At 74.0% G+C, this 25,302-nt stretch overlaps 4 protein-coding genes across 5 annotated transcripts; 1 reads left to right on the top strand and 3 right to left on the bottom strand.

The window, feature by feature from the left end:
* Nucleotides 1-155: 155 nt before the first annotated feature.
* Nucleotides 156-2,657, bottom strand: WBP1 (WW domain binding protein 1). Its single transcript, XM_080344267.1, is given in 6 exon segments — nucleotides 156-666; nucleotides 669-825; nucleotides 827-1,149; nucleotides 2,117-2,278; nucleotides 2,377-2,479; nucleotides 2,545-2,657. Coding segments are annotated over 6 exon segments (975 nt in total). The 5' UTR covers nucleotides 2,617-2,657; the 3' UTR covers nucleotides 156-508.
* An 865-nt stretch (nucleotides 2,658-3,522) lies between these two features.
* Nucleotides 3,523-5,465, bottom strand: INO80B (INO80 complex subunit B). Of its 2 annotated transcripts, none has more exons than XM_080344198.1 (5): nucleotides 5,328-5,465; nucleotides 5,010-5,193; nucleotides 4,563-4,678; nucleotides 4,206-4,387; nucleotides 3,523-4,039 (listed from the first exon to the last, which is right to left on the bottom strand). In XM_080344198.1, the coding sequence occupies exons 1-5, from the start codon at nucleotides 5,380-5,382 to the stop codon at nucleotides 3,575-3,577; spliced, it is 1,002 nt and encodes a 333-aa protein (XP_080200324.1). In that variant the 5' UTR covers nucleotides 5,383-5,465; the 3' UTR covers nucleotides 3,523-3,574. The 2 variants fall into 2 exon arrangements, with proteins under 2 accessions (XP_080200324.1, XP_080200323.1); XM_080344197.1 differs by having other exon boundaries at nucleotides 5,010-5,194; nucleotides 5,320-5,440.
* A 2,639-nt stretch (nucleotides 5,466-8,104) lies between these two features.
* Nucleotides 8,105-17,882, top strand: RTKN (rhotekin; the record flags this gene model as incomplete). Its single annotated transcript, XM_080344062.1, has 12 exons — nucleotides 8,105-8,191; nucleotides 10,143-10,342; nucleotides 10,889-10,950; nucleotides 11,463-11,516; nucleotides 11,579-11,696; nucleotides 12,831-13,055; nucleotides 13,567-13,661; nucleotides 14,267-14,373; nucleotides 14,896-15,027; nucleotides 15,473-15,638; nucleotides 16,066-16,170; nucleotides 17,536-17,882. Exons 1-12 carry the CDS (start codon nucleotides 8,120-8,122, stop codon nucleotides 17,880-17,882), a joined length of 1,683 nt encoding a protein of 560 aa, XP_080200188.1. The 5' UTR covers nucleotides 8,105-8,119.
* A 465-nt stretch (nucleotides 17,883-18,347) lies between these two features.
* Nucleotides 18,348-24,761, bottom strand: LOC308040073 (drebrin-like). The gene is given in 17 exon segments (XM_080343883.1): nucleotides 18,348-18,632; nucleotides 18,790-18,847; nucleotides 19,088-19,197; nucleotides 19,302-19,639; nucleotides 19,741-19,811; nucleotides 19,894-19,911; nucleotides 19,913-20,112; nucleotides 20,196-20,316; nucleotides 20,462-20,536; nucleotides 20,606-20,660; nucleotides 20,975-21,126; nucleotides 21,414-21,491; nucleotides 21,652-21,783; nucleotides 22,266-22,340; nucleotides 22,454-22,566; nucleotides 22,663-22,715; nucleotides 24,631-24,761. Coding segments are annotated over 17 exon segments (1,836 nt in total). The 5' UTR covers nucleotides 24,717-24,761; the 3' UTR covers nucleotides 18,348-18,531.
* Between the last annotated feature and the right edge of the window lie 541 nt (nucleotides 24,762-25,302).

Below are 25,302 nucleotides of genomic sequence, written 5' to 3'. Positions count from 1 at the left end.
CGCTGCCTCTCTCAGGGCTCATGGCTCCGTCCTGCGCCGGGATAGCAGCCCCTGAGCGGCTGGGGTCCCTGGTCCCCTCCCTGGATGGGGGTGCTCAGTCAGCCCCGTGGCCCCCCGGTGCCCCCCGGCAGGCATGGGGCAGCTGTTCTTCCACATCTTTAATGGTGCAAGAGCTACGTGGCTGCGCGGCCCCGGCAGCGGGGGGGGACGGGGCAGGCGTGGGGCCCCGGGAGCAGTTCAGGGGTTGGGGGGGGCTGCGCCGCACGAGGTACCAGATACAACGGGGGGGGCGGGAGGGTCAGTTGGGGTGAGGGGCCCCTGGGGGCTCCGCACTGAGAGTCCAGACCCCAGGATGCTGCCCCAGCCCCCAGCAGCAGGCACGGGGGGCCGTGGGCAGCCCCCCGCAGCGCTGCCCGTCCGAGTGCCCTCTGAGCAGGGGGGCTGCACCCGCCACTCCCCACAGCTGCTCCAAGGCGGGGGGCAGCGCAGGCCGGGGGGCAGCGCAGGCTCAGACGGGCAGCACGGGAGACCCGGGCCCCTCGGCGCCCCCGGGGCCCGGCAGTGCGCAGCGGGGCGGGGGTCCGGCCTTGCCCAGGAGCTGGGAGCCTTCGCCCTCACCCTCCTCCTCCTCCGGGCAGCGTCCCACCTCGATGCCCGAGTCCCCGTCAGGCGCCGGTGCCGGAAGTGCTCGCTGCTGCCGCTGCCTTCCTCCCGTGCCGTGCCGCCCTCCTCCTCCTCGCCCTCCTCGATGTCGGAGCAGGGGTGCCCGTCGGCCTCGAAGAAGTCCACGGTGGAGGAGAACAGGGCGTGTTTGGGGGGGTCCCCCCCGGGCCGGCGCCTCCTCGGGGGGCAGCTCCCAGCTGGTGCTGCTGGTGCCGCCCTCCTCGCTGGGCGTGCTGGCGCGGCTGCGCTCCGTCTCGTCCGTCGCCGGCGCCGACAGCGACGTGCTGCTGGGGGACGTGGCGCAGCTCGACTCGCAGGAGCAGCTGGTGCAGTTCTCCGAGCTGGGCGAGAGCGTGAGGCTGCCGGAGCCCGGGCGGCCGCGGGGGCCGCTCAGCTGGGCCAGGATGGCGCTGTACGGCGGCGGCGGCGTGCTGGGCTGGTGGGCCACCTCCTCGTAGGCCGGCAGCTTGAAGGAGGCCAGCAGCCCTGCGGACGGGCACGCATCAGCGCAGACCCCGGGCTGCCACCAGCCCCGGAGGAGTGAGCCTGGAGCCGCAGCCCTGGGGGCCCTGGGGCAGAGCTGGTGGGGGGACACAGGGGCTGGCGGGGGGACACAGGGGCTGGCCGGGGGGACACAGGGGCTGGCCGGGGGGACACAGGGGCTGGCCGGGGGGACACAGGGGCTGGCCGGGGGGAGCGCAGGGGCTGCCGGGGGGGAGCGCAGGGGCTGCCGGGGGGAGCGCAGGGGCTGCCGGGGGGGAGCGCAGGGGCTGCCGGGGAGGAGCGCAGGGGCTGCCGGGGGGGAGCGCAGGGGCTGGCCGGGAGGAGCGCAGGGGCTGCCGGGGGGAGCGCAGGGGCTGCCGGGGGGAGCGCAGGGGCTGCCGGGGGGGAGCGCAGGGGCTGCCGGGGAGGAGCGCAGGGGCTGCCGGGGGGGAGCGCAGGGGCTGGCCGGGAGGAGCGCAGGGGCTGCCGGGGGGAGCGCAGGGGCTGGCCGGGAGGAGCGCAGGGGCTGGCCGGGGGGAGCGCAGGGGCTGCCGGGGGGAGCGCAGGGGCTGGCTGGGGGGAGGACACAGGAGCTGGCGGGGGGGAGCGCAGGGGCTGCCGGGGGGGAGCGCAGGGGCTGGCTGGGGGGAGGACACAGGAGCTGGCGGGGGGGAGCGCAGGGGCTGGCGGGGGGGAGCGCAGGGGCTGGCCGGGGGGAGCGCAGGGGCTGGCCGGGGGGAGCGCAGGGGCTGGCCGGGGGGAGCGCAGGGGCTGGCCGGGGGGAGCGCAGGGGCTGCCGGGGGGAGCGCAGGGGCTGGCTAGGGGGAGGACACAGGAGCTGGCGGGGGGGAGCGCAGGGGCTGGCCGGGGGGAGCGCAGGGGCTGGCCGGGGGGAGCGCAGGGGCTGGCGGGGGGGAGCGCAGGGGCTGGCGGGGGGGAGCGCAGGGGCTGCCGGGGGGGCCGCACTCACTGAGGTCCATCATGGAGGCGGGGTAGTTGCAGGCACCGTGGTAGGCGATGAGGTTGATCTCCCGCTGCCGCTGCTGCTGCTGCAGGCGCAGCTTGGCCCGGCGGTGCCGGTAGGCGCAGCAGCAGCTGAAGAGGATGAGGATGGTCCAGAGCAGCCAGAACCCTGCGGGGAAGCGCGGGAGAGCGGGGTCAGCCCCCCGCCGGGCCGCCCCGCGGGGCTGCGGCTGCGCGCCGCCCGCCCGCCCCCGCGCCCCCACTCACACCACAGCTCGTAGTAGTAGGTGCAGCAGCCGGTCTCCCCGCAGCAGTGCCCGGTCTCGCACACGTAGGGCTGGTTGTTCACCCCCGGGCAGAACTCCCGCGCCTGCGGGCACAACCGTCAGCCGGCGCAGCCGCAGCGGCCCGGCCCCCCCGGCGTCCCGCCCGTACCTGCTGCTGCTGCTGCCGGCCCAGCAGCGCGGCCCAGGCCCCCTCGGCGCCGCCGCTCCCGGGCCGCTCCATGGCCGCGCCTACAGCCCCGCGCGGCCCCGCGCCGGCTCCGCCCGCTCGGCCGCCCCGGCCCCGGCCCCCGCCGCCCGCAGCAGCAGCCGCTGCCCCGCCGCCCGCCCCGCCGCCGCCATCGCGGCCGCCCGACCCGCCGCCGCCGCCCGGGCCGCAGCCTTCGCCGCCGCCATCACGCCCGGGCCGAAGGTGCCGCCCCCCGCGGCCGCCGCCGGCCAATCCGCCGCCGCCTCGCCGACACCCGCCAATCGGCGCCGCCGCCGCCGCCCTGACTCCGCCAATCGGGCGCCGTCTGCCCGCGCCTCACGCCCAACAACAGAGACAAAGGGACCGAGCCCCGCCCCCGCCGAGATTGGCGGCCAGCACCTCCAACCGGAGGCGGAGCCCCGCCCTCCCGCGTGTGACTGACGGGGACGCCAGCCAACGGTGACCCCGCCCCGCCCGGCGGACTGGCACAGCCGCCCCTGGCTGGCCGGGCGTTCGGAACAGCGTGGCGAACGCGCGGCGCAGGCACAACCCTCGTGCGTGATTGGCGCGGCGGGAGACCAATCAGCACCGCCGCTCGCTGCCCGGAAAGGTCCCAGCCAATGAGCGCTGCGGCCGGATGGGTCCCCGCCCCCGCGGCGGGCGAGCTGTACCACAGCGCTCCCGGGGCGGGGGGGAAAGAGAAGATTTTACCATAATCCTTCCGGGCGGGGGGGGGATATGGAACAGGACGGGCTGTACCACAGCGCTCGGGGAGGGGGGGCGAAGGGCTGTACCACAGCGCTCCCGGGGGGAGGGTGGTCTGTCCCCCCCACACCGGACCCACACTCGTCTCCTACTCCAAAAGCCTTTAATTAGCCCCGCGACACCGGACCCCCCCCGGACCAGCCGCAGCCGTGCCCCCCCCGCCCCCAGCCCCCTCAGTCCACAGCGGGGCCGCCCCACGGCCCCTCTGTCCGCGCAGCCGCGGCCCCTACGCCACGGCGGCGCGCAGCTGCAGGTTGCGGCGGTAGCAGGCCAGGCTGCAGAGCGGCAGCCCGGTGCGCGAGCAGCTGTAGCGCTTGTGGTTGGAGCAGCCGGTGACGCCGCAGAGCACGGGGGGCGGCGCGGCGGGCGCGGGGGCGGGCGGCAGCGGCAGCGCCATGCCCGGCGGGAACGACACGGTGATGCGGTCGGCCGCGTTGCAATAGTGCACGACGGGGCAGGGCGCCTGCTTGGCCTTGCGCTCCCGCAGCGTCTTCACCTTGGCCTTGTTGGTCTTGGTGAGGCGCTCGATGGTCTGGTTCTTGTTCTCCTCCGCCTTCTTGGCCGCCTGCAGCCGCCGCTTGCGGGCGCGCTCCTCCCGCTTCACCAGCATCTCCTCCGTCAGCTCCTTCGCTTTGTAGCCCATGGGCAGCTCCAGCAGCGGCTGGCTTTGCTGCTTGTGCAGGAGCGCTTTCTGGGGGCACGGGGGCGGCGTCACAGCCGGGCCGGGGCGGCCCTCCCCCCCAACTCCAGCCCCGCTCCGGTTCTGGGGCCCCTGTCACCCCGTCTCACCCAGCACTGGCAGCGCCAGCCCCGCGGCTGCGCCCCCGCCCTGCCCGGGGACCCCTCGGCCCCCTCACCTGCCGGGCCGTCAGCAGGGACTCGTCCACCTCCTTCTTGAGCTCCCCGTTGTCGTCCAGCTCGCCCTTCTCCAGTGCGTCGAGCCAGCGCTCTTCCTCCTCCTCCTCCTCCTCGCGGGTGGGAAAGCAGCTCTCAGAGTCCAGGTCGGGCAGTGGTGAGGGGTCCAGGTTGCTGTCCTCATCTGGGCGGGCAGTGGGGGCACAGGAGTCACGGGGGTCACCCCACCCCGGGACAAGGTGACAGGAACCGTCCGTGCCCCGGCACAGGGGAACAGCCACACCCCAGCACGTTTGGAGGGGCTGGAGCATCCCCACAGGGTCCCCTCCTGCCCCGAACCCCCCGCACCCCCGGCTCACCCAGCCAGGCCCGGTACTGCTCGATGGGCACCCCCTCGGTGGGCTCCTCCTCGTCCACCACCATGAGCGGGGAGGGCGAGCGCGGCGGCTCGGGGACCACCGTGAAGGTCGGGACGCTGCGGGGAGAGCGGGGCGGTGAGGCCGGGACGGGGACACGTGTCTGCGGGCGAGGGGAGAGCCCGTGCAGCCCCCGGCCCGCTCACCTCCTGGTGCCGGGATCTGCCCCCGTCCCGCTCACCTCTTGTGCCGGGATCTGCCCCGGTCCCGCTCACCTCTTGGTGCCGGGATGTGCCCCGGTCCCGCTCACCTCTTGGTGCCCAGGATCTGCCCCGGTCCCGCTCACCTCTTGGTGCCGGGATCTGCCCGGTCCCGCTCACCTCTTGGTGCCGGGATGTGCCCCGGTCCCGCTCACCTCTTGGTGCCGGGATGTGCCCCGGTCCCGCTCACCTCTTGGTGCCCAGGATCTGCCCCCCCAGCTTGATGCGCAGCTTGAGCTGCGGCTGCCGGGGCTCGGGGCCCGGGGGGGGCGGCCCGGCCGCCTCGTGGTGGTGCCGCTTCTTGTGCTTCTTCTTGTGCTTCTTGTGCTTCTTCTTGTGCGCGCCGTGCCCGCCGCCCGCCTCGGCGTCCTGCCCTGCGGGGCACGGCGGTCAGCGCGGCCCGGGACCCGCCGCCGGGCCCGGCCCGGGGCCGCAGCCGCGCGTCCGGCCCGGCCCGTCCCGTCCCGTCCCGTCCCGCCCCGCCCGCCCCGCCTGGCCCGGCGCTCACCGCGCTCGCCGCGCTCGCCGCCGTCCATCGCGCCGCGCCGCCAGCCCGCGCTCATCGGGCGCCGCGGGCCCGCCGGGCGGGGGAACCGGTTCCGCGCGGACCCGCTTCCGCTGGGCGCGGTGACCCCGGGCGGGCGGGCGCAGCGGCGCCGCTGCCGCCATCTTTGAAGCGGGCAAGGGGGAGCGCGGCCCGGGCGGAAACCCGCCCCGCGGGATCCTCGGGCCCGGGGCGGCGGTTTCCGGCGGGCAGCGCGTGTGAGTGTGCCCGCGGGCACGCGCTGCCGGGCGCACGGGGCTGCGCTCACGGACACGCGTGCTGTGCACGTGTGTGTGCGCGCGCGGGAGCACGCCCCCGTGCCAGCTCTTGCCCACGCGTGTGGACACACACACACACGCACACACGCACACGGGCCGGTGCGGCTCCGCCGGCGGGCGCTGCCACGTGCACGTGCACACCCGGCTCACCCCCCGCCCCCCCGGGCCCGCAGCTGCCGCGCTGACTCGGGCCATTGTCCCGCCCGCGCCAGGAGCCGCCCGGTACCGGCCCCGGCCCAGCCCCCGCCCCGCCTGGCGCGCCCCGCGCTGCCCGGCAGCCCTGCGGGTCGGCGGAGGCCGGGAGCGGCGCGTCCCGGTGCCCCCGGCGCGTCCCGCCCCGTGCCAGGTGCGGCGGGGCCGGGGAGGGGCCGCAGCCGGGGAAAGTCCCGCGGGAGCCGGAGCGGCCCAGGATCGGTACCGGCGCCGGCACCATGTTCTGCCGCAACCAGCGCAGCCGGGTGACGGTGGCCCGCGGCTCGGCGCTGGAGATGGAGATCCGCCGCGGCCGCTGCCGGCTCAGCCTGCTGGCTGACACCGCGCAGGTACGGCCCCGCCACCGGCCCCGCCACCGCCCCGGCCCCGCCACCGGCCGCGGGCATGCAGCTGGCGGCCGCTCCCCGCGCTCTGGCTCCCGCCGCCCTCGTCCCGCCCGTCCTGCCCGTCCCGCCGGCAGCACCGGCTGCCACCGGCCCAGCCGGGATTTCCCGCCGCACCGGCCGGCCCCGGTCCCGGCCCCGGCAGGGCGGGAAGCGCCCGCGCTCCCGGCACAGCCGCCCGCGCCCCCGGCAGCGCGCCAGCCCGGCGGCACCGCGGCTGCTGCTGCTGCCGGGACCCGGGGCTGTCGGGGCGCCGGGGTGGGGGGCGCCGGCACCGCACGGGGTCCGGGGTGCCCGGGGGGGCTCCGCGGCGGGGGCCGCAGGGGACGCGCCGGTGGGAACGAGACCCTCGTCCTGCTGGCACGTGGCACCCGGCGGCGTGAAGCGGTGCAGCCGGGGGTCCCGCACAGGGGGTCGTGCGTATGAGGATCTCATATGCACACAGGGGGTCGTGGTGCGTACAAGGGGGTCTCGGTTCCTCCGGTGACAGCTGCACATGGGGGGTTCCCTGGTGCACTTTTGGGGAGGTTCCCGTGCACATGGGGGGGTCCCGGTTCGCCCGGTACCGTCTGCACGTCGGGGGAGTCTCGATACACACACGGGACACCGGTGCACTCGGGGGGTCCCGCTGCACACGGGGGGAAGTCCTGGCGCATTTCCAGAGGGACCCAGTAGCCCCGGTCCTGCATGCACATGATGGGGGGTCCCGGTGCACACGGCTGGATCCTGATGAACACGAGAGGGCATTTGGGGGGGGTCCCAGCACCCCCGGTCCCGCCCGCACAGGGGCCGGGGCAGCCCCGGTGCCGCCGCTCGTGGGGCCGGGCGGGGGGCGGCCCCTGTAAGCGGAGCCGGCGGAGGAGCGGCCGGGGGGCGGGCCGGGGGCGGGCGGCCGCCGCCTTCCTGTGCGCCGAGCGGCGGAGCGGGAGCGGCGGAAGGTACCGGGGGTTGGCTCGCGCTGCTGCGCCCACCGGGGCCGGTAGGGGGCGGCGGGCGGCACCGGGGCCGACGGGAGTGAGGGGGGGCGGTACCGGAACCCCGTCCCCCCGTCCCCGCGCCCGTCCCGATCCCGGTACGCGGTCGGCTCCCCGCACCCCGATCCGACACCCCCCCCCAGCTCCCGAACGGCTCCCGGTCCCCGGCACCCTCTGTCCCGGGCCCCCCACCCAGCCCGTCCCCTGCGCCCGTGCGGGCTGCTGGACCCCTGTCCCTGCACCCCCATTCTGTCCTTGCACCCCCGTCCTGTCCCTGCACCCCGTCCTGTCCCTGCACCCTGTCCTGTACCCCCCGTCCTGTCCCTGCACCCCGTCCTGTCCCTGCACCCTGTCCTGTCCTGCGCCCCTCGTCCTGTCCTGTGTCCCCCGTCGTGTCCCCCGCACCCCCCGTTTTGTCCCCCGCACCCCGTCCTGTCCCCGCCGTCCTGTCCCCTGCACCCCCGTCCTGTCCCCGCAGCCTCCGTCCTGTCCCCTGCACCCCGTCCCTTGTCCCCCCTCCCCAGGACCCCTTTTCTGTCCCCTGCACCCCTTGTCCCCTCCCTGTACCCCCTCTTGTCCCCCGCACCCCTTGTCCCCTCCCCGGCCGCCCCCGCTGCCCTTTCCCGCACAGTGTCCGGTTGTTCGCGGCCGGGGGCGGTTGGTGCCCGGTCGGGGGGGCCGGGCAGCCGGTACCGGGGGGGCCGATGAAAGGGCCCTTTTCTCTCCGCAGCCGTGCGGGGGGTGGGCAGCGAGCCCCGCTCCTGACGGCGCTGGATGCCGCGGGGTCCGCGGAGGGGGACGCGGGGTGGATGCGGGACACCCCCTCCACCCCCCCCAGCCCCCCCGGAGTGAGCGGGGGGGCGCCGGTGGTCCCGATGGAGGTGGCGGGGAGGGGGCAGCGCCTGCAGATGCAGGAGAAGCTGCGGATCCTGGAAGATCTCAACATGCTCTATATCCGCCAGATCGCCATTAGCCTCCAGGTAGGAATCTGGGGACCCCCCCGGGACCCCCGCAGCCCGGAGAGCCCGGGGGCCGGGGGTCCCAAAGGCCCCGGCCGGTGGAGGGCGCCACCCCCGTCCCGTCCCGTCCTGCGGGGAGCATCCCCGCGTCCCACCGGCGGGTTCCGGGGGGCGAGTTCCCGGGTGCTGCCGCCCCCCCGCCCGCTACTGGGGGTTATTTATAGCACGGTGACGTCACTGCGGCTCACGGGCGGGGGGCCGGGGGGGCTCAGGCGGCAGCCGGTACCGGGATGGAGCAGCAGCCGGTACCGGCCGGGGGGGGCCCGGGGGGTGTGGCTGTCGGTGTGTCCGCCCCATAGGGGTGTCTGGGCCATGGGGCACATCTGGGGGGTGCGTGGCAAATCCGTGGGGCGCGTGGTGTATCTGTGGGTCCCATGGGGTGTGTGATGTGGCCGTGGGGCACGTGGCACATCTGGGGGGTGCGTGGTGTATCTGTGGGGTGTGCCATTCCCTCGGGGATACACAATGTGTCTGTGGGGTGCATGGTGTGTCTGTGGGGTACGCGGCTCTCCCATGGGACACACTGTGTATCTGTGGGGTGTGTGGTTTATCTGTGGGGTGTGTGGTTTATCTGTGGGGTGCACAATTGCCACATGGGACACATTATGAATCCGGGGGGTGCATGGCACATCTGGGGGGTGCATGACACATCCAAGGGGTGTGTGGTGTATCTGTGGGGTACGTGGCTCTGCCGTGGGGTACATGATGTATCTGTGGGGTATGTGGTTCTGCCGTGGGGTACATAATGTATCTGTGGGGTGTGTGGTTTATCTGTGGGGTGCATGGTGGCCCCGTGGGACACATTAAGTATTAGTGGGACGTGTGGCATATCTGGGGGGTCTGTGGTAAATCTGTGGGGCACATTGTGCATCTGTGGGGCACGTGGGTCCCCTGTGTGGTGCCCGATGTGGCTGTGGGGTGCATGGCACAGCTGTGGGGTGCAGGGTGTATCTGTGGGGTGTACCATCCCCCCGTGGGGTACATGATATATTTGTGGGGTGCATGGCACATCTGTGGGGTGCCCAGTGTATCCGTGGGGTGTGTCATTCCCCTGTGGGGCACATGGTGTATCTGTGGGGTATGTGGCTCCCCTGCGGGGTACATGATGTATTTGTGGGGTGCATGGCTTATCTGTGGGGTACATGATGTATCCATGGGGTGCGTGGCATATCCGTGGGGTGCCTGGTGCACCTGTGGGGTACATGGCTCTGCTGTGGGGTACACGAAGTATCCATGGGGTGCATGTTTGCCCTATGGGACACGTTATATATTTGTGGGGTGTGTGGCACCTCTGGGGGATGCATGGCACATCTAGGGGTGCTTGCTGTCTCCATGGGGTGCACAGCTCCCCTCCGGGCAGGTTTGGGGGCTGCTGGGGGGCAGTGGGACAGGGGCCCCCGGTGGGCAGCTGTGGGGCCCGGGAGGGGGACCCCCAGGAGCTGGCGGCTGGGTGGCCCCGGGGGTCCCGGCGTGTTCCCCTGGCCGCAGCACAGGCTGGTGTGGGGTCACAGAGGCGGCCACGGGGACTGACCCTGCGGTGGGAGGGGGCTGGAGGGGGGGGGTGCTGGTGTCCCCCCCGCGCTCGGACCTGGGACGGGCGCCCCGAGCTGTGCTGAGCCAGGGTGTGGGGCCGGGACCCCCAGGGGTGCATGTCCGGGACCCCCGGGGTGCAGAGCGGGGGGTGTGTGTGTTGCTCCCTGGCCCTGGGGGGGAAGCGGCAGCCACAGGGGCTGCCCCCCACCCCGTCCCCCACCCCGTCCCCCACCCCGGAGCCCCATCTCGTGCACCTTCACCCCGTGCCCTCCACTCTCTGCCCCCCATCCCGTGCCCTCATCACCGCGCCCCCGCCCCACGGCGTGCCCCATCCCCGTCCCACCATCCTGCCCCCGCCCCCCCGTGCCGCCCCCTGCAGGACACGGAGATGCAGCGGAAGCTGGAGCGCGAGCTGCGGCTGCGGGACGGCGCGTGCAAGCTGCTGGCCGCGTGCAGCCGGCGCGAGCAGGCGCTGGGGGCCGCGCAGTCGCTGCTGCTGTGCTCGGCGCGCGCGCTGGCCTACATGGCGGAGCTGCAGCGCCGCAAGGAGGCGCAACTGCTGCGGCGCGCGGCGCGGCGGTGAGCGCGGGAGCGGCGCGGGAGCGGCGGGGGGCGCGGGAGCGGCGGGGGGCGCGGGAACGGCGGGGGGCGCGGGAGCGGTGCGGGGCGGGGGGCGCGGGAGCGGCGCGGGAGCGGCGGGGGGCGCGGGAACGGGCGCGGGAACAGTGCGAGGCAGGGGGCGCGGGAACAGTGCGGGGCAGGGGGCGCGGGAACGGCGGGGGGCGCGGGAACGGCAGTGAGCGCGGGAACGGGCGCGGGAGCGGCGGGGGGTGCGGGAACGGGCGGGAGGCGGGACTTCACACGGCACAACACAACACAGCAGCACAACAACAACAACACAACAACAACAACACAACAGTACAACAACAACACAGCTCAGCACAGCACAACAGCACAGCACAACACAGCAGCAAAACAGCAACGTATTACAACCACAACACAGCACAACACAACAGCACTGCACCACAACAACAAAACACAACACAGTACAACAGCAGCACAACAGTAACACAACAGCACAGCAACACAGCACAACAGCACAACACGACAAACGTGTCCCCGCAGCCCCTCGGACACCGCGCCCGGGGACGAGCGCCTGCCCTGCCGGGGCACCGTCTGCCTCTCAGGTACGGGGTCCTGTGTGCACCCCCACGTACTGCGGCCCCCGCGTGCACCTCAGGGCGCACCCTGCACCCCGTTCTGCACCCTCCTATGCACCCCTGTGCACCCAGCATCCCCATTGTATACCCTCCCATACTGGGGGGTCCTGCCCTCTCCAGCACCCCTCTGTGCACCCTTCAATACTGGGGAGTTCTGCCATGCACCCTGCACCCCCGTTCTGCACCCTCCTGTGCATCCCCCTGTGCACCCAGCACCCCTGTTGTGCACGATCCCATGGTGGGGGGTGCTGTCATGCCCCTCCTGACACCCCCATATACACCCAGCACCCCCATCTCTGCACCTTCCCTTGGTGGGGTGTCCTGCTGTGCCCCCCGGGTAGAGTGGGTGCCTCCAGCCCCCCCACCGTGCACCCTCCCATGGGGGGGTCCTGGGTGCAGGCAGCCGGCGCGGGGCCCTCGGGTGTCCCCACGGGGCTGTCCCGGGGGGCTCAGTCCCCCTCACTGCCGCCTGCCCCCAGACCTGCGCATCCCGCTGATGTGGAAGGACACGGAGTACTTCAGGAACAAGGGAGGTGAGTGGGGGCGCGGGGGGGTGCGCAGCGCCCCCGCCTGCGCTGACGCCCCCGCCCCGCAGAGCTGCACCGCTGCGCCGTGTTCTGCCTGCTGCAGCTGGGCGCCGAGATCCACGACACCCCCATGGTGCTGGTGGACCGGACCCTCACCGACATCTGCTTCGAGGGAGCCTTCCTCTTGTGAGCGGGGCACCGGGACCCTGCGCCCCCAGGGGGCCCTGCACCCCCATGGACCCCTGCCCTCCTGTGCTCCCCGGGGACCCCTGCACCCCCATGGACCCCTGCCCTCCTGTGCTCCCCGGGGACCCCTGCACCCCCATGGACCCCTGCCCTCCTGTGCTCCCCGGGGACCCCTGCACCCCCATGGACCCCTGCCCTCCTGTGCCCCCAGGGGGCCCCTGCACCCCCATGGACCCCTGCCCTCCTGTGCCCCCAGGGGGCCCCTGCACCCCCATGGACCCCTGCCCTCCTGTGCCCACAGGGGGCCCCTGCACCCCCATGGACCCCTGCCCTCCTGTGCTCCCCGGGGACCCCTGCACCCCCATGGACCCCTGCCCTCCTGTGCCCCCAGGGGGCCCCTACACCCCCATGGACCCCTGCCCTCCTGTGCCCCCAGGGGGCCCCTGCACCCCCATGGACCCCTGCCCTCCTGTGCCCACAGGGGGCCCCTGCACCCCCCATGGACCCCTGCACCCCCATGGACCCCTGTCCTCCTGTGCCCCCAGGGGACCCCTGCACTCCCATGGACCCCTGCCCTCCTGTGCCCCCAGGGGACCCCTGCACCCCCCATGGACCCCTGCCCTCCTGTGCCCCCCAGGGGGCCCCTACACCCCCATGGACCCCTGCCCTCCTGTGCCCACAGGGGGCCCCTGCACCCCCATGGACCCCTGCCCTCCTGTGCCCACAGGGGGCCCCTGCACCCCCCATGGACCCCTGCACCCCCATGGACCCCTGTCCTCCTGTGCCCCCCGGGGACCCCTGCACGCCCATGGGCTCCTGTCCTCCTGTGTCCCCAGGGGACCCCAACAGCCCCCACAGGACCCCTGCTCTCCTGTGCCCCCCAGGGGTCGCCTGTGACCCCCAGGGAACCCCCGCCCTCCCGTGCTCCCCAGGGGACCCCTGCACCCCCCTGCCACTGCACATTGGGACCCCTCCTCCCCGGGGAGTCCCCTGCACTCTGCTGGGGGGACCCGTGCCCTCCCCTGCAGCCCCGGGGGACCCCTGCTCCCTCCCTTGGGACCCGCGCCCCCCGCCGCGGGCACTGTGCGGTGTGCGGGGGTCCCGGCGGGTGACGGGGGGTGTGTGTGCCCCCAGCTCGGAGGCCGGGCCGGACTTCGAGCTGAAGGTGGAGCTGTACAGCGCGGCGCTGGCGGGGGGGCCGGCGCAGGGCAGCGCCCCCCGGAAGCTGGCCACGCGCCTCAGCACCTCGCTGGGCCGCTCCTCGGGCCGCCGCGTGCGCGCCGCCATGGACGGGGCGCCCGGCAGCCCCCCGGGGAGCGGCGGCACCGCGCCGCTGCTGCTGCCCGCGCCCAGCGTGCCGTGAGTGCCGCCCCGCGCCCCGCGGGCCCCCAGTGCCCCCGTGTGCCCCCAGTGCCCCCGCGTGCCTGTGTCCCCATGTGCCCATCGCCCCCGTGTCCCTGTGCCCCCATGTCCCCCGTGCCGCCGTGTCCCCCATGTCCTCATGTCCCCTGTGTTACCCATGTCCCCGTGTCCCTGTGTCCCCCTGTCCCCGTGTGCCCCCATGTCCCTAGTGTCCCTCGTGTCCCCCGTGTCTCCGCGTGTCCCTGTGTCCCCCTGTCCCCGTGTGCCCCCGTGTCCCCCATGTCCCTTGTGTCCCCTGTGTTACCCATGCCCCCATGTCCCTGTGTCCCCCTGTCCCTGTGTGCTCCCATGTCCCCCGTGTCCCCATGTCCCCCATGTTACCCATGCCCCCGTGTCCCCATGTGCCCCCGTGTCCCCATGTCCCCCATGTCTCCCATGTCCCTCGTGTCCCCCATGTCCCCCGTGCCCCCCGTGTCCCTCGGCCCCTCCGCTCACACGCTGTCCGCAGGGGCCCCCGGTTCCACCTGCTGGCGCACGCCGTGCTGTCCCTGGCCGAGGTGCAGGACGGGTTCCGCACCCACGACCTCACCATCGCCAGCAATGGTGAGTGCCCCATGGCACCGTGTGGCACGGCACGGGGTGGCACGGCTCAGCACAGGGTGGCACTGCACGGCATGGCACAGCACGGGGTGGCACGGCTCAGCACAGGGTGGCACGGCACGGCAGAGGGTGGCACGGCACGGCATGGCACAGCACGGGTTGGCACGGCTTGGCACAGGGTGGCACGGCACGGCTGGGGCTGTGCTTGGGGAGGGGTCTGCAGTCCTGGCTTCTTTGGGGGGTAGGGGGTTCAGGGGACGCAGTGACACAGAGAACGGATGGGGCTGGATCCCCGCTACTCTGGGGGGAGATGGGGCTGGGGGGTCAGGGGGTGATGGGTGAGTGGTCTGGGGGGGTCAGGGGGTGACGAGTGAGGGGTTTGGGGGGATCAGGGGGTGATGAGTGAGTGGTCTGGGGGGGTCAGGGGGTGACAGGTGAGGGGGCTGAGGTCCTAGCTGCTGTGGGGTGCAGATGAGTCTGGGGGAGCTGGTGCAGTGGGGGAGAGACGGGACTGGGGTCCCAGCTGCTCTGGGGGTGGGACGGGTGTGGGGTCCCGGCAGGTCGGGGGGGTCCGTGCCCCGGCACCCCAGGCAACTGTCCCCCCCCAGAGGAGAGCTCCTTCTGGCTGCCCCTGTACGGCAGCATGTGCTGTCGCCTGGTGGCACAGCCGCGCTGCATGGCCGCCCCGGTGACCAGCGGCTTCCTGCTGCTGCAGGTGAGCGGGGACCGGGAGGAGGATCAGCATGGGGACAGGGACAAACGTGGGGACAGCAGGGAGGTGGGACAGGGACAGGGATGGGGACAAGGATGGGGACGGGGGCAGAGATGAGGATGTGGACAAGGGTGGGGACAGGGGTGAAGATGGGGACAGCAGGGAGATGGGAGCGGGACAAAGATGGGGATGGGGGCAGAGATGAGGATGTGGACGAGGATGCGGACAGGGGTGAAGATGGGGACAGCAGGGAGATGGGATGGGGATTGGGACAGGGATGGGAACAAGGATTGGGATGGAGGCAGAGATGGGCACAGGGACAAGGATGGGGACAGGGACAGTGGCGGGCGGGGGCTCAAGCGTGCTGGGTCTCAGCAGCCCCCGCTGATGGGCTCGGGGCTGTGCTGGGAGCAGGGGGATCCCTGTGCTGGGGAGGGGGCTGCCCCTGTCCCCCCACACTGCGTGGCCGGGGTGGGCGCGGTGTCCCGGCGCTGGCCGTGCTGACGGTGCCGGCTCCGGGGGCAGCCGCCGGGGGCCGAGGCGCCGAGCGGGACCCGCCTGTTCTGCGTCCTGCGCGGCACTGGGCTGCTCTGCTACCGCGACCCCAGCCAGGCCGAGGGCGGCACGGAGCCGGCGCTCACCATCGCCGTCAACAAGGTATGGCGGGACGGGGCCGCGGGGCTGTGGGGGCTCGGGGCCACGGGGCTGTGGGGCTCTGGGCTGTGGGGCTGTGGGGCTCTGGGCTGTGGGGCTGTGGGGCTCTGGGCTGTGGGGCTCTGGGCTGTGGGGCTGTGGGGCTCTGGGCTGTGGGGCTCTGGGCTGCGGGGCTGTGGGGCTCTGGGCTGTGGGGCTGTGGGGCTCTGGGCTGTGGGGCTGTGGGGGCTCGGGGCCGCGGGGCTGTGGGGGCTCGGGGCCGCGGGGCTGTGGGGCTCTGGGCTGTGGGGCTGTGGGGCTCTGGGCTGTGGGGCTGTGGGGCTCTGGGCTGTGGGGCTCTGGGCTGTGGGGCTGTGAGGCTCTGGGCTGTGGGGCTCTGGGCTGTGGGGCTCTGGGCTGTGGGGCTGTGGGGCTCTGGGCTGTGGGGCTCAGGGCCGCTGCCCCGCAGGAGACCCGCATCCGCGCGACGGAGCGCGAGGGCCGCGGGCAGCCCCACGGCGTGGCCGTCACCAACCGCTACGGCGGCGAGGAGGTGACACACACGCTGGTGGCCGAGAGCCAGGCCGAGGCGCAGCGCTGGCTGGAGGCCTTTTGGCAGCACTTCTACGACATGAGTGAGTGTGGGGGGTGGTGCGGGGACCCCCATCCCTGCAGGATCCCATCGCAGCGGGACCCCATCCCTGTGGGACCCCCATCCCTGCAGGATCCCATCGCAGCGGGACCCCATCCCTGTGGGACCCCCATCCCTGCAGGATCCCATCGCAGCGGGACCCTATCCCTGTGGGACCCCATTCTGGCGGGACCCCAGTCCTACGTGACCCCCAGCCCCGCGTGACCCCTATCCCAGTGGGACCCCGTCCCTGCGGGACCCTCACCCTGGCAGGACCGCCTCCGGGTGGGACCCCGGTCCCAGCAGTGCCCCATCCTGAATTGCCCCCGTCATGGTGGGACGCCTCATCCCAGCGTGACCCGTGTCCCGGTGGGACCCCGCCTGGCACCCCTCCCCGCGGGCCCCCGGTGGCACTGACCCCGTGTCCCCAGGCCAGTGGAAGCAGTGCTGCGAGGAGCTGATGCGGATGGAGGTGCCGCCGCCGCGCCGGCCGCCCGCGGTGCTGCCCCGGCAGGGCTCGCTGTACCACGAGATGGGTGAGCAGGGCCGGGGCTGCGCCGCTGTCCTCTCTGCTCTCCGCTAACCTGCGCCGGCTCCTCCCCGGCACCTCCCTAACGCCGCTGTTCTCTCTGCTGCCCCTTCCCCTCTCTGCCCCCCATCTCTCTGTGTGCCCCCTCCTGCCTTCCTGTCCCTTCCTGCCTTTCTCCGTCCCCCATCTCTCCGTGCCGTCTCTCTGTCCCATCTCTCCATGCTGTCTCTCCGTCCCATCTCTCCGTCCCGTCTCTCCGTGCCGTCTCTCCGTGCCGTCTCTCCGTCCCGTCTCCGTCCCATCTCTCCGTCCCGTCTCTCCGTGCCATCTCTCTGTCCCATCTCTCCATGCCGTCTCTCCGTGCCGTCTCTCCGTGCCGTCTCTCCATGCCGTCTCTCCGTGCCGTCTCTCCGTGCCGTCTCTCCGTGCCGTCTCTCTGTGCCATCTCTCCGTGCCGTCTCTCCGTGCCGTCTCTCTGTCCCATCTCTCCATGCCGTCTCTCCGTCCCGTCTCTCTGTCCCGTCTCTCCGTGCCGTCTCTCCGTCCCGTCTCTCTGTCCCATCTCTCCATGCCGTCTCTCCGTGCCATCTCTCTGTGCCGTCTCTCCATGCCGTCTCTCCGTGCCGTCTCTCTGTCCCATCTCTCCGTGCCGTCTCTCCGTGCCGTCTCTGTCCCGTCTCTCCGTCCCGCATGCGGTGGCTCCAGCCCTGCCTGGCCCGGCCGTGCCGCCCTCGGCCTGCGAAGGGCTCCTGCTGCAGGATAACGCCGTCTCGGCGGAGATCCGCGCTCTGCTCTCCTCCTATTACAGCGACAGGTGACGGGCGGGGGGCCGGCGGGGTTACCCCCACGTGCCGCGGCCCAGGCACCGCTGGGACAGCGTGGGGATGGCCGGGACACGGGACGTTCTGGCACATCCCGGCTGCGCGGCACGTCCTGGCGGTCCTGGCTCTGGCGCTTGCCTGGCTCCCGGGCACATGTGGCTGTGCCGGGCACATGTGGCTGTGGCAGCCACGGGACGCAGCCGCTTGCTCTGGCTCCAGTGCATGTCCCAGCCATGAGCATGTTCTGTCCCCCCCTGCCCCAGGCCATGTCCTCGCCATGGGGACACCCCGTCCTGGCCGCAGGGACACCCCGTCCTGGCCGCAGGGACACCCCGTCCTGGCCACAGGAACACCCTGTCCTGGCCATGGGGACACCCCGTCCTGGCCGCAGGGACACCCCGTCCTGGCCACAGGAACACCCTGTCCTGGCCATGGGGACACCCCGTCCTGGCCGCAGGGACACCCCGTCCTGGCCGCTGGCAGGTCCCATCCCCACAGGAGCAGGTTGTGGGTCTGGGGGGGGCCAGCTGACCCCCCTGTTCCTCCCCCAGCTATTGATCCGGCCGACGACATCGAGGCAGTGACAGACATCCTGACGCGGCGGGCGGGGACCCAGGCGTCCGGGACGCCCCCCTGGCTGTCCCTCTTTGAGGAGCCCCCTCCCGGTGCCCCCGCCTTGTGCCGGGCGGGCAGCCCCAGCCCCCCCCGCCGGCCCTGGGGCCGCCCCCGCACCCTGTCCCTGGACGCCAAGCTCAGCACCCTGAAGGGCCGGGGGTCCCGGCAGGCGCCCCCCCGGCGCCCCTCGCCCCCCGGCTCCGGCTCCAGCAGCGGCAGCGCCAGCCCAGCTGCCAAGCACGACCCCCCCGCGCCCCCCCGGCCCCTCCAGTCCCAGGTCTGAGCCTCAGGACCCTCGCGGTGGGGGGACCCCCCTGCAGCCCCGGTGACACCGCAGGGAGTCCTGGGGGGCCGGGGGCTCCAGCATCTGTTCTTGGGGAGAAACTGGAATGTCTGCCGGGCGGGGCGGGGCAGGGTGGGCTCAGGGCTGACCCTGCCAAGTGGGGGGCTGGGGGTGACACCCCTCATGGCTGGGGGTGCTGGGGACCCCCGGGCGGGTGCTCAGGGCAAACCCCGCTGGGTGGGTGCGCGTCTAACCCGGGGTGCACAGGGCCCCAGCTCTGCTTTCCTCACCTCTAACCGGGGGGGCCGCCGCCCCGGCCCCGCTGCTGCCCCCCCCCGCCCTTCCCGGGGGGCAGCGCCCCCGGCAGGGACCAGCCCGGCCCCCCCGGGGCCAGAGCTGCCACCTTATTAATATGCATTAAAGTTTATTTAACAGCCGCTGTGTGACTGGGGGGCGGGGGTCCCTCTGGCCGCCCTGGGGTGTGCTCTGCGCCCCCCGCCCTGCGCCACCCCGGGGGCTGGGGCTCCCAAAGCTGCTCTTGTGGGTGCGAGTGGGGCTGTGCGGGGGCTGCGCTGTGTGGGGAGGGGTCGTGGCTGGGGACGGTGGCCGTGGTGCCTTTGGGTGTCCCTGCGAGGGGCTGCGCCCCCGGCTACACAGCGTGTGGGGACAGGTCCTCGTCCTCGGCGGGGGGGCTGCGGCCCCCGGGGCGCTGCGGGGGGGGCGCGTCCCGGTCCAGCAGCAGCGCGAAGCCTGAAGAGAGGGGGGTGAGCATGGGGGTCGGGGTGGGATTGGGGGTGCAGGGATAGGGGGAGTTTGGGGAGTACAGGGGTGGGGGGTGCAGGCGGTACAGGGACAGGAGGGCTGGGGTACGGGGGGTGGGTTTGGGATTCGGGGGGTTTGGGGGTACCTGGCGTGGCTTTGTGCAGGGGCTGTGGCAGGAAGAAGCTGTTGCTGAGCTTGTCCCCCTGCAAGATGTGGGGGGGCCTGAGGGATCCCCACGGCCCCCAGCTGTGCCTGTCCCCCCCTAGGTGACCCCGCAGCCCTGTCCTGTCCCCAGCCTTGTCTCCTGCCCTGTGTCCCCCCTGCAGCCCCCAGCCCTGTCCTGTCCCCTCCAGCCCCATCCTGACCTCCAGAACCAGCCCACCCAGCCATAGCCCCCAGTCCCAAAACCATCCTCCCCCCGGCTGCCTCGGTTGGTGCCGTACCTGTCCCGGGGGGAGGTCCTGCTCCCAGGGGACCGGCCACCCCCCATGCTCATGGCCCCCGATGCCGTTGTGCCCCGGGTTGTCCCGGGGGAGCTCCTGCCCCGCAGGCCCTATGGGGAGAGGGGAGGCTGAGCCCCCTGGCAGTCCCGGGGCCTGGGTGGGGGGTCCAGGGTGCGGGACCCCCCAGCCCCACAGTGGGGTCCTGGCCACCCACCTGGCTGCGATCCTTGGGCCCTATCCTGCGGCAGGCTGGGGGGGCTGTGGCTGCGCAGGGGGGTCCCAGCGGGGCGTACAGGAGACCCCTCTCGGGGGCTCAGGACCCCCTCGCCCAGCCCTGGAGACGCCCACGCTGGGGGGCTGGGCAGGGGGAAGGTGTCCAGGGGGGGCCCATCCCCAGCCTGGGGGGTGTCAGGGGGGCTGGGGGGCAGCAGAGTCTCGGGCTCCTCCGTGTCCGGGGGGGGCTGCCAGGGGGGGCTGGGGGGGGGCACGGCCGCTGCCCCACAAGTGCTGTCAGGGGACCCCAATCCGGGGGGGCTGGGGGGGCACCCAGTCCTGGAGGGACTGGTGGGGGTCAAGGGCCTTGGCCCAGGCATGGGGGGGGACCCTGTCCCTGTCCCAGCTGGGCTGGGGGGCCCTGTCCCTATGGGGCTGGCCAGAGGTGGGGCCTCTGTGGCCGCAGGGCCGGGGGGGGTCCCCAGGGTGGCACAAGGAGGGGGGCTTGTCCCTGTGGGGCCAGTGGCGGGGGGGGGCTCTGCCCTGGCGGGGCTGGGGGGGCTCCCCAGGGTGGCACAGGGAGCGGACCCTGTCCCCATGGGGCGGGGGGGGGGTCCCGGTGGGGGCACAGGGAGGGGTCCCCGTCGCCGTGGGGCTGCGGGGGATGGCGGGCGAGGGTCGGTGCGGGCTGGCGGGGGGCGCAGCCCTGAAGGCCCCGGGCTGGAGGGGTCCGGGCGGGGGCTCGGGCCGGCGGAAGATGAACGCCGACTCGGTCAGGCTGCGCTGGTACCGCAGGAACGGCCGCCGGGCACCTGCGGCACAGGGGGGTCAGCGGCCGGCCCGCCCCGCACCCCGCGCCCGCCCCGGGCACCGTCACCGCCCCGGGGGCACCTACCGGGCCTGGCGCCCAGGGCGGGCGCGGGCAGCGGGGGGCCGGAGGTGGATCCCGAGCGCTCCCGCTGCCGGAAGAAATCCCGGGGGTTCTGCGAGCGCTGCGACACCAGGACGGCCGCCTCCTGCAGCACCGGACGGTCAGGGGACGCGGCACCGCGGCACTGCCGCCCGGCACCGTACCGCCCGTGGCGCGGCCACGCCGCCACACGGCACCGCGGCACAGCCAGAGCCGCCCGCGGCAGCACCGGGCGCTCGCCCGGCACTCACCGCCGCCTTCTCGCTGGACTCGCTGTGCCGGCCGCGGTCCCGCGTGGCCTCCTCGTGCTCCCGCTGCTGCTGCTCCTGCGGGACACGCGGGGCTGAGCGGCCGCGGGTCCCCAGCACCCCCAGACCCCCCGGCCGTCCGCTCACCCATCGCGCCTTCTCCTTCCTCCGCTCCTCCGCCTCCAGCCGCGCCTGCTCCTTCCTGCCGGGACAAGAGTGTCGGGGGGGACATGGGGCTCATGGGGGGCATTGGGGGTGTGGGGGAGATTGGGGGGCATGAGAGGTATGGGGGACATAGGGGGACACAGGGAGCAGAGGGGGCACGGGGCATATGTGTGACACAGCGGGGTATGGGAGGTGCGGGGGACGTAAGGACACCAGGCACAGGGGAAGCAGCCGTGGGGCGCAGGACCCTGCTGGGGTCTCTGTGCGTGGAGCCACACGGGTCAGCGCCGCGGGGATGGGGAAGCGCAGGCGCGGGGGTCCCGCCGCGGGGATGGCGCCGGTGCCGCTCACCGCTGCTCCTCGATCAGCCGCTCCTTCTCCCGGCAGCGCAGCTCCCGCTCGGCCGCCCCCCGCCGCTCCTCCTCCATGCGCTGCCGCTCCCAGCGCCGCCGCTCGTCCTGCGCCCGCCGCCGCTCCTCCGCCTTGCGCTGCTGCTCCTCCAGCTGCGCCCGAGCGCTCAGCACCGGCACCGCGCTCAGCACCGGGACCCCGCCGAGACCCCACCCGGCACCGCGCTCAGCACCGGGACCCCCACTGAGACCCCGCCGGCACCGCGCTCAGCACCGGGACCCCAGCTGGGACCCCCTCCAGCACCAGCATCGCACTCGGCTCCGCACCAGGCCCTTGGCACCGCCATGGCCAGAACAGCAGCCGTGACCCCGGTCCCGGGGATGCCGGGGTGGCTGGGGACGCACCCATCGCCCGTGCCCCCCGTGCCGCCGCCCCTCACCTCAGCCTGCGCCCAGAAGGAGTCGCGCTTGGTGCGGCGGATCTCCAGCGCCGGGTTGGTCTTGCGGTAGTTGGTGCCCTGCGGGGACCGAGCCGGGGGCTCAGAGCAGGAGCCCCCCAGCCAGGGAGCCCCGGGAGGGCACCAGGAAGGGTGGGCGAGAGCCCCATTGCCCACCAGGTGCCCTTCCAGCCAGTCCCCGTCCATGCGGGCACATCCTCGCCCAGGACCCCCCACTCACCACCAGCTCCTGGGCGTCCGGAGGGGGTCCCTTCCTGGCGGGGGCGGCGGGGGCCATGTGTGCCAGCGCCCGGCTCAGCCCCTCCTGCGTCACCTCTGTGGCGCGGCGGGCGCTCAGCACCACACTGGCCTCCTGCCGCCGAGACGGGACGGCGTCATCCCCCCGGCACCCGTGGCCCCCCCACGCTCCCCCCCACCCCGGGACGGATGTGCAGCCTCCCCGGGGAGTCCTGGCACCATTCCCTCGTGTGTGCTTTCTGGCTCCAGATGTGGGGCTGGATCCAGCTGTGGGGGCAGATCCAGATGTGGAGCCGGATCCAGATCCAGGACCCAGCTGGGTCTTTAGGGGTCGGGACATGGGAGCAGGGTGGGGGGCAGGATCCCACCGAGCGAGGACAGGATCCGGCCGGGGGGGCGGGGAGCCCAACCACAGCCCCGGATCGTCGGCCAAGGCTGGGAACTGGGAACGGCGGCGTCTGAGTCAGCAGAGCCAGGAATGCACCCGGCGCAGCAAGCAAAGGTCGGGCTGGCCGGGGTGGGGGGGACACAGCGGGGGGTGTGGGACCTACTCCCCCCCTCAGCCCCCCAAAGGGTCCTGTGCCCCCAGGAACTCACCCTGAAGAAGGCGCGGATGGCGGGCAGGTGCCCGGCACACGCCTCTCGTTGGGACTCTGGTGCCTTCTCACCGACCTGCCGCCAACACACACGGCTCAGGCTGGGACCCCGTGACGCGGCCCCGTCCCCCGGGATGCCAGGTAGGGGGGCAGGATGCTCAGAGAGCCCCCGCCAAGCCCTGCACTCACCCAGTTGATGAGGATGATGCGGTGAGCGCCAGTGCCAGGGTCTTGGATGCGGCACAGCCCATACATGATGCTGGTGCTGGAGAACTTTTCGGCAAGCTCATCCGGACCCCCGGCTACAGGGAGGGGTTGGTCGGGGGTGAGAACGGTGGGACCCCTCGGTAACCCCCAGCTGTCCCGGGCGCGGAGTCAGCAGCACCGCTCCCCGTTACCTCCAGAGTCCAGGAGCTTGAGGTCATGGTGCTTCTCATAGGCAAAGACGGCCCTGGGGGGAAGAGGGGGGGTCAGGGTCCAGGGCAGGGGAGCCGCACAGGCAGCTGCCCCGGTCCCGGCAAGGTCACCTGCGGCAGGTGCTTTGGCCACCCGGACGGCCCTGGCCGCGGCCCCGGCCCGCTCCGGGCAGCACCGGCCGCTGTGTCCCCCCAGGGCAGCGGCTCTGCGGGGGGCCGGGAGCTGCCCCGGGGGACCCGGGGGGACAGGAGGAGGCAGCTGGGACGTGCCAGGCCAGGGCACCCCCGGAGCCCCCCTGTGCCGTCTGCCCGCACTGAATTCATGGAAGTGCCGCCGGCAGCATCCGCCCCGGGGACAATGGGGCCGCGGGAAGCGCCGCAGCGGCACGGCCTCCCTGCCCCCCCAGCCCCCTGGGCTGTCCCCTTCCCAGCCCCTCAGGGCGATGCTGGTGGCACCCAGCACCCGGCTGGCACCTCACAGGGCACGCGGCACCCCCCCCCCACCGGGCGGGCAGCCCCCGGCCTGCCAGCCCCATCCTCCCCTCGCCTGCCTGGACCGGGGGGAGCAGCCCCAGCGCCCCCGCTGTGCCAGGACCCCCTGCCCAGGGCTGGGGCTGCGGGACTGGGGACCCCTTGCCGGCGGAGGCCCTGGCTGGGCATTCCCCGTCGGCTCTGCCGCCTCTTTGTCTCCTCATGGCTCCGATTACACGCACATGTGGCAGCACGCTGTGCTGCTCCGCGCTGCGCGCCGGCCGGGACGCGGCACAGCTCTGGGAGCTCACGTGGAGCGTGGCATGGCACGGCATGGAGCAGCATGGCATGGCATGGCATGGAACAGCATGGAACAGCACGGCATGGCATGGCCTGGCACAGCATGGCACTGCAGGGCATGGCACGGCCGGCATAGCACAGTAGGGCACAGCACGGTGTGGCACAGCAGGGCATGGCGTGGCGTGGTGTGGCAGGCCGTGGCTGGGCATGGCAGGACATGGCAGGACATGGCAGGACATGGCAGGGCACGCTGGCTGCGCGCAGGCCTGGCAGCGGCAGGGCTGGGCGCTGGCGTGGGGCCAGCCAAGCTCCGGCACCGCGACGCGCTGGCCCGGACAGTGGCCAGGGCAGAGGGCAGCGCCCTGCTGGCCGGTGGCCCCGGTGCTGGGCCCAAAGCGCCGCTGCCGGGCCGCAGGGCAAGGGGCGGCTGCGGGACCCGTGCAGCCCCGGTGCCGCTGTCCCCATCCCGGGCCGTGCCGGTGATGTCAGCCCAGCGGGGTGAGGCCACCCCGGCCGGGACGCGGGGTGACGGGAGGAAGCGGCTCCAGCCCCGCGGCACCGGCCCGGGACCCCCGGCCCCTCCCTCTCCCTGCCCCGGGCAGGACGCCGCCTGTCCCCGCGGTGCGGCCCGGGGCAGGAGGGGGCACAGCCGGGCCGGGCACCCTGACCGCCCCGGGCACCTCTGGTACCCCCGGCCCCTTCCCCAGCCCGGGATCGGCAGCAGGAGCCGGCGCGGGGCTCGGCTGCTCCCCCAGCCCGGATCAGCCCCCGGCCGTGCCCCGTTCCCGGGCGGCGGCGCCGCTCCCAGCCCGGCGGCGGCGGGACCGGGCGGGGCGGGGCGGGGCGGGACCGGGCGCCCGGTTCCCAGCGCCGCTCGGCGAGTGCAGCGGCGGGCGGGGCTCAGTCCCAGGACCGCGGGCCCGTCCCGGCACCGCCGGAACAGCCCCCCCGGGCCCGGCGCCCCGCGTCCCAGACGGATCCCCGGTGCGCCCCGGACCCTCCCGTCCCGGTGCCGCCGCTCGGTGTGGCTCGGACCGCCCGCCGCCGCCCGCCCCGGCACTGTCGGTGCCTGGTCCCCGTTCCCGGTGCCTGGTCCCCGTTCCCAGTGCCCGCCCTGTGCCCGTTCCCGGTGTCCGCTCCCGGTACCCGTTCCCTCTGCCGGTCCCGGCCCCAGCTCACCAGTTGGTCCCGGCCCGGGGGTTGCTCACGTCCTCCTTTGCCGCCAGCAGCGCCAGCCGGTGCCGCTCCAGCCCCGGGGCCGCCATCCCTCGCCCGCCGCCCCGCAGCCCCGTGGCTCCTGCGCCCGCCCCGCCCCCGCCCCGCCGCCCACGGGCGGGACCGGGCGGCACCGGGCGGGGCGGGGGCGGCGGCGCCAGCCGGGCGGGGCGGGGAACGCGAGACGCTGCCAGGGCCGCTGCCCGGGAGCAACCGGGCCGGCCGGCACCGGGCCGGGCCGGGGCCCGCTCTGGGACGTGGGTGCCGGTCGCAGGATCCCGCCGGGACACGGGTGCGGGGTCAGGGTCCCACACTGGGACGTGGGTGCTGTGCAGGGTCCTACTGGGACGTGGGTGCCGGTCGCAGGGCTCCACATGGCCCTGGGTGCTGTGCACAAGATTCCACGGTGGAATGCGAGTGCTGTGCAGGGTCCCGCGCTGGGACGAGGATGCAGGTCTTGGGGTCCCACGATGGGACTTGGGTGCTGTCCTGTGGGACCCAGCACCAGGGCGTGGATCCCACACCAGGATATGGGTGCAGCAGAGGGTCCCCAGTCAGCACAGGCTCCCACACCGAGGTGGGGGAGCAGGTCCCGGGGTCCCGCTGGGACGTGGGTGCTGTGCAGGTCCTAGGGGA

The sequence above is a fragment of the Nesoenas mayeri genome (genome assembly GCF_963082525.1).
Source record: "Nesoenas mayeri genome assembly, chromosome: 4".
Lineage (NCBI taxonomy): Eukaryota > Metazoa > Chordata > Aves > Columbiformes > Columbidae > Nesoenas > Nesoenas mayeri.
The sequence above is the reverse complement of the archived record's forward strand: the minus strand, read 5'-3'. Positions and strand labels throughout refer to the sequence as shown.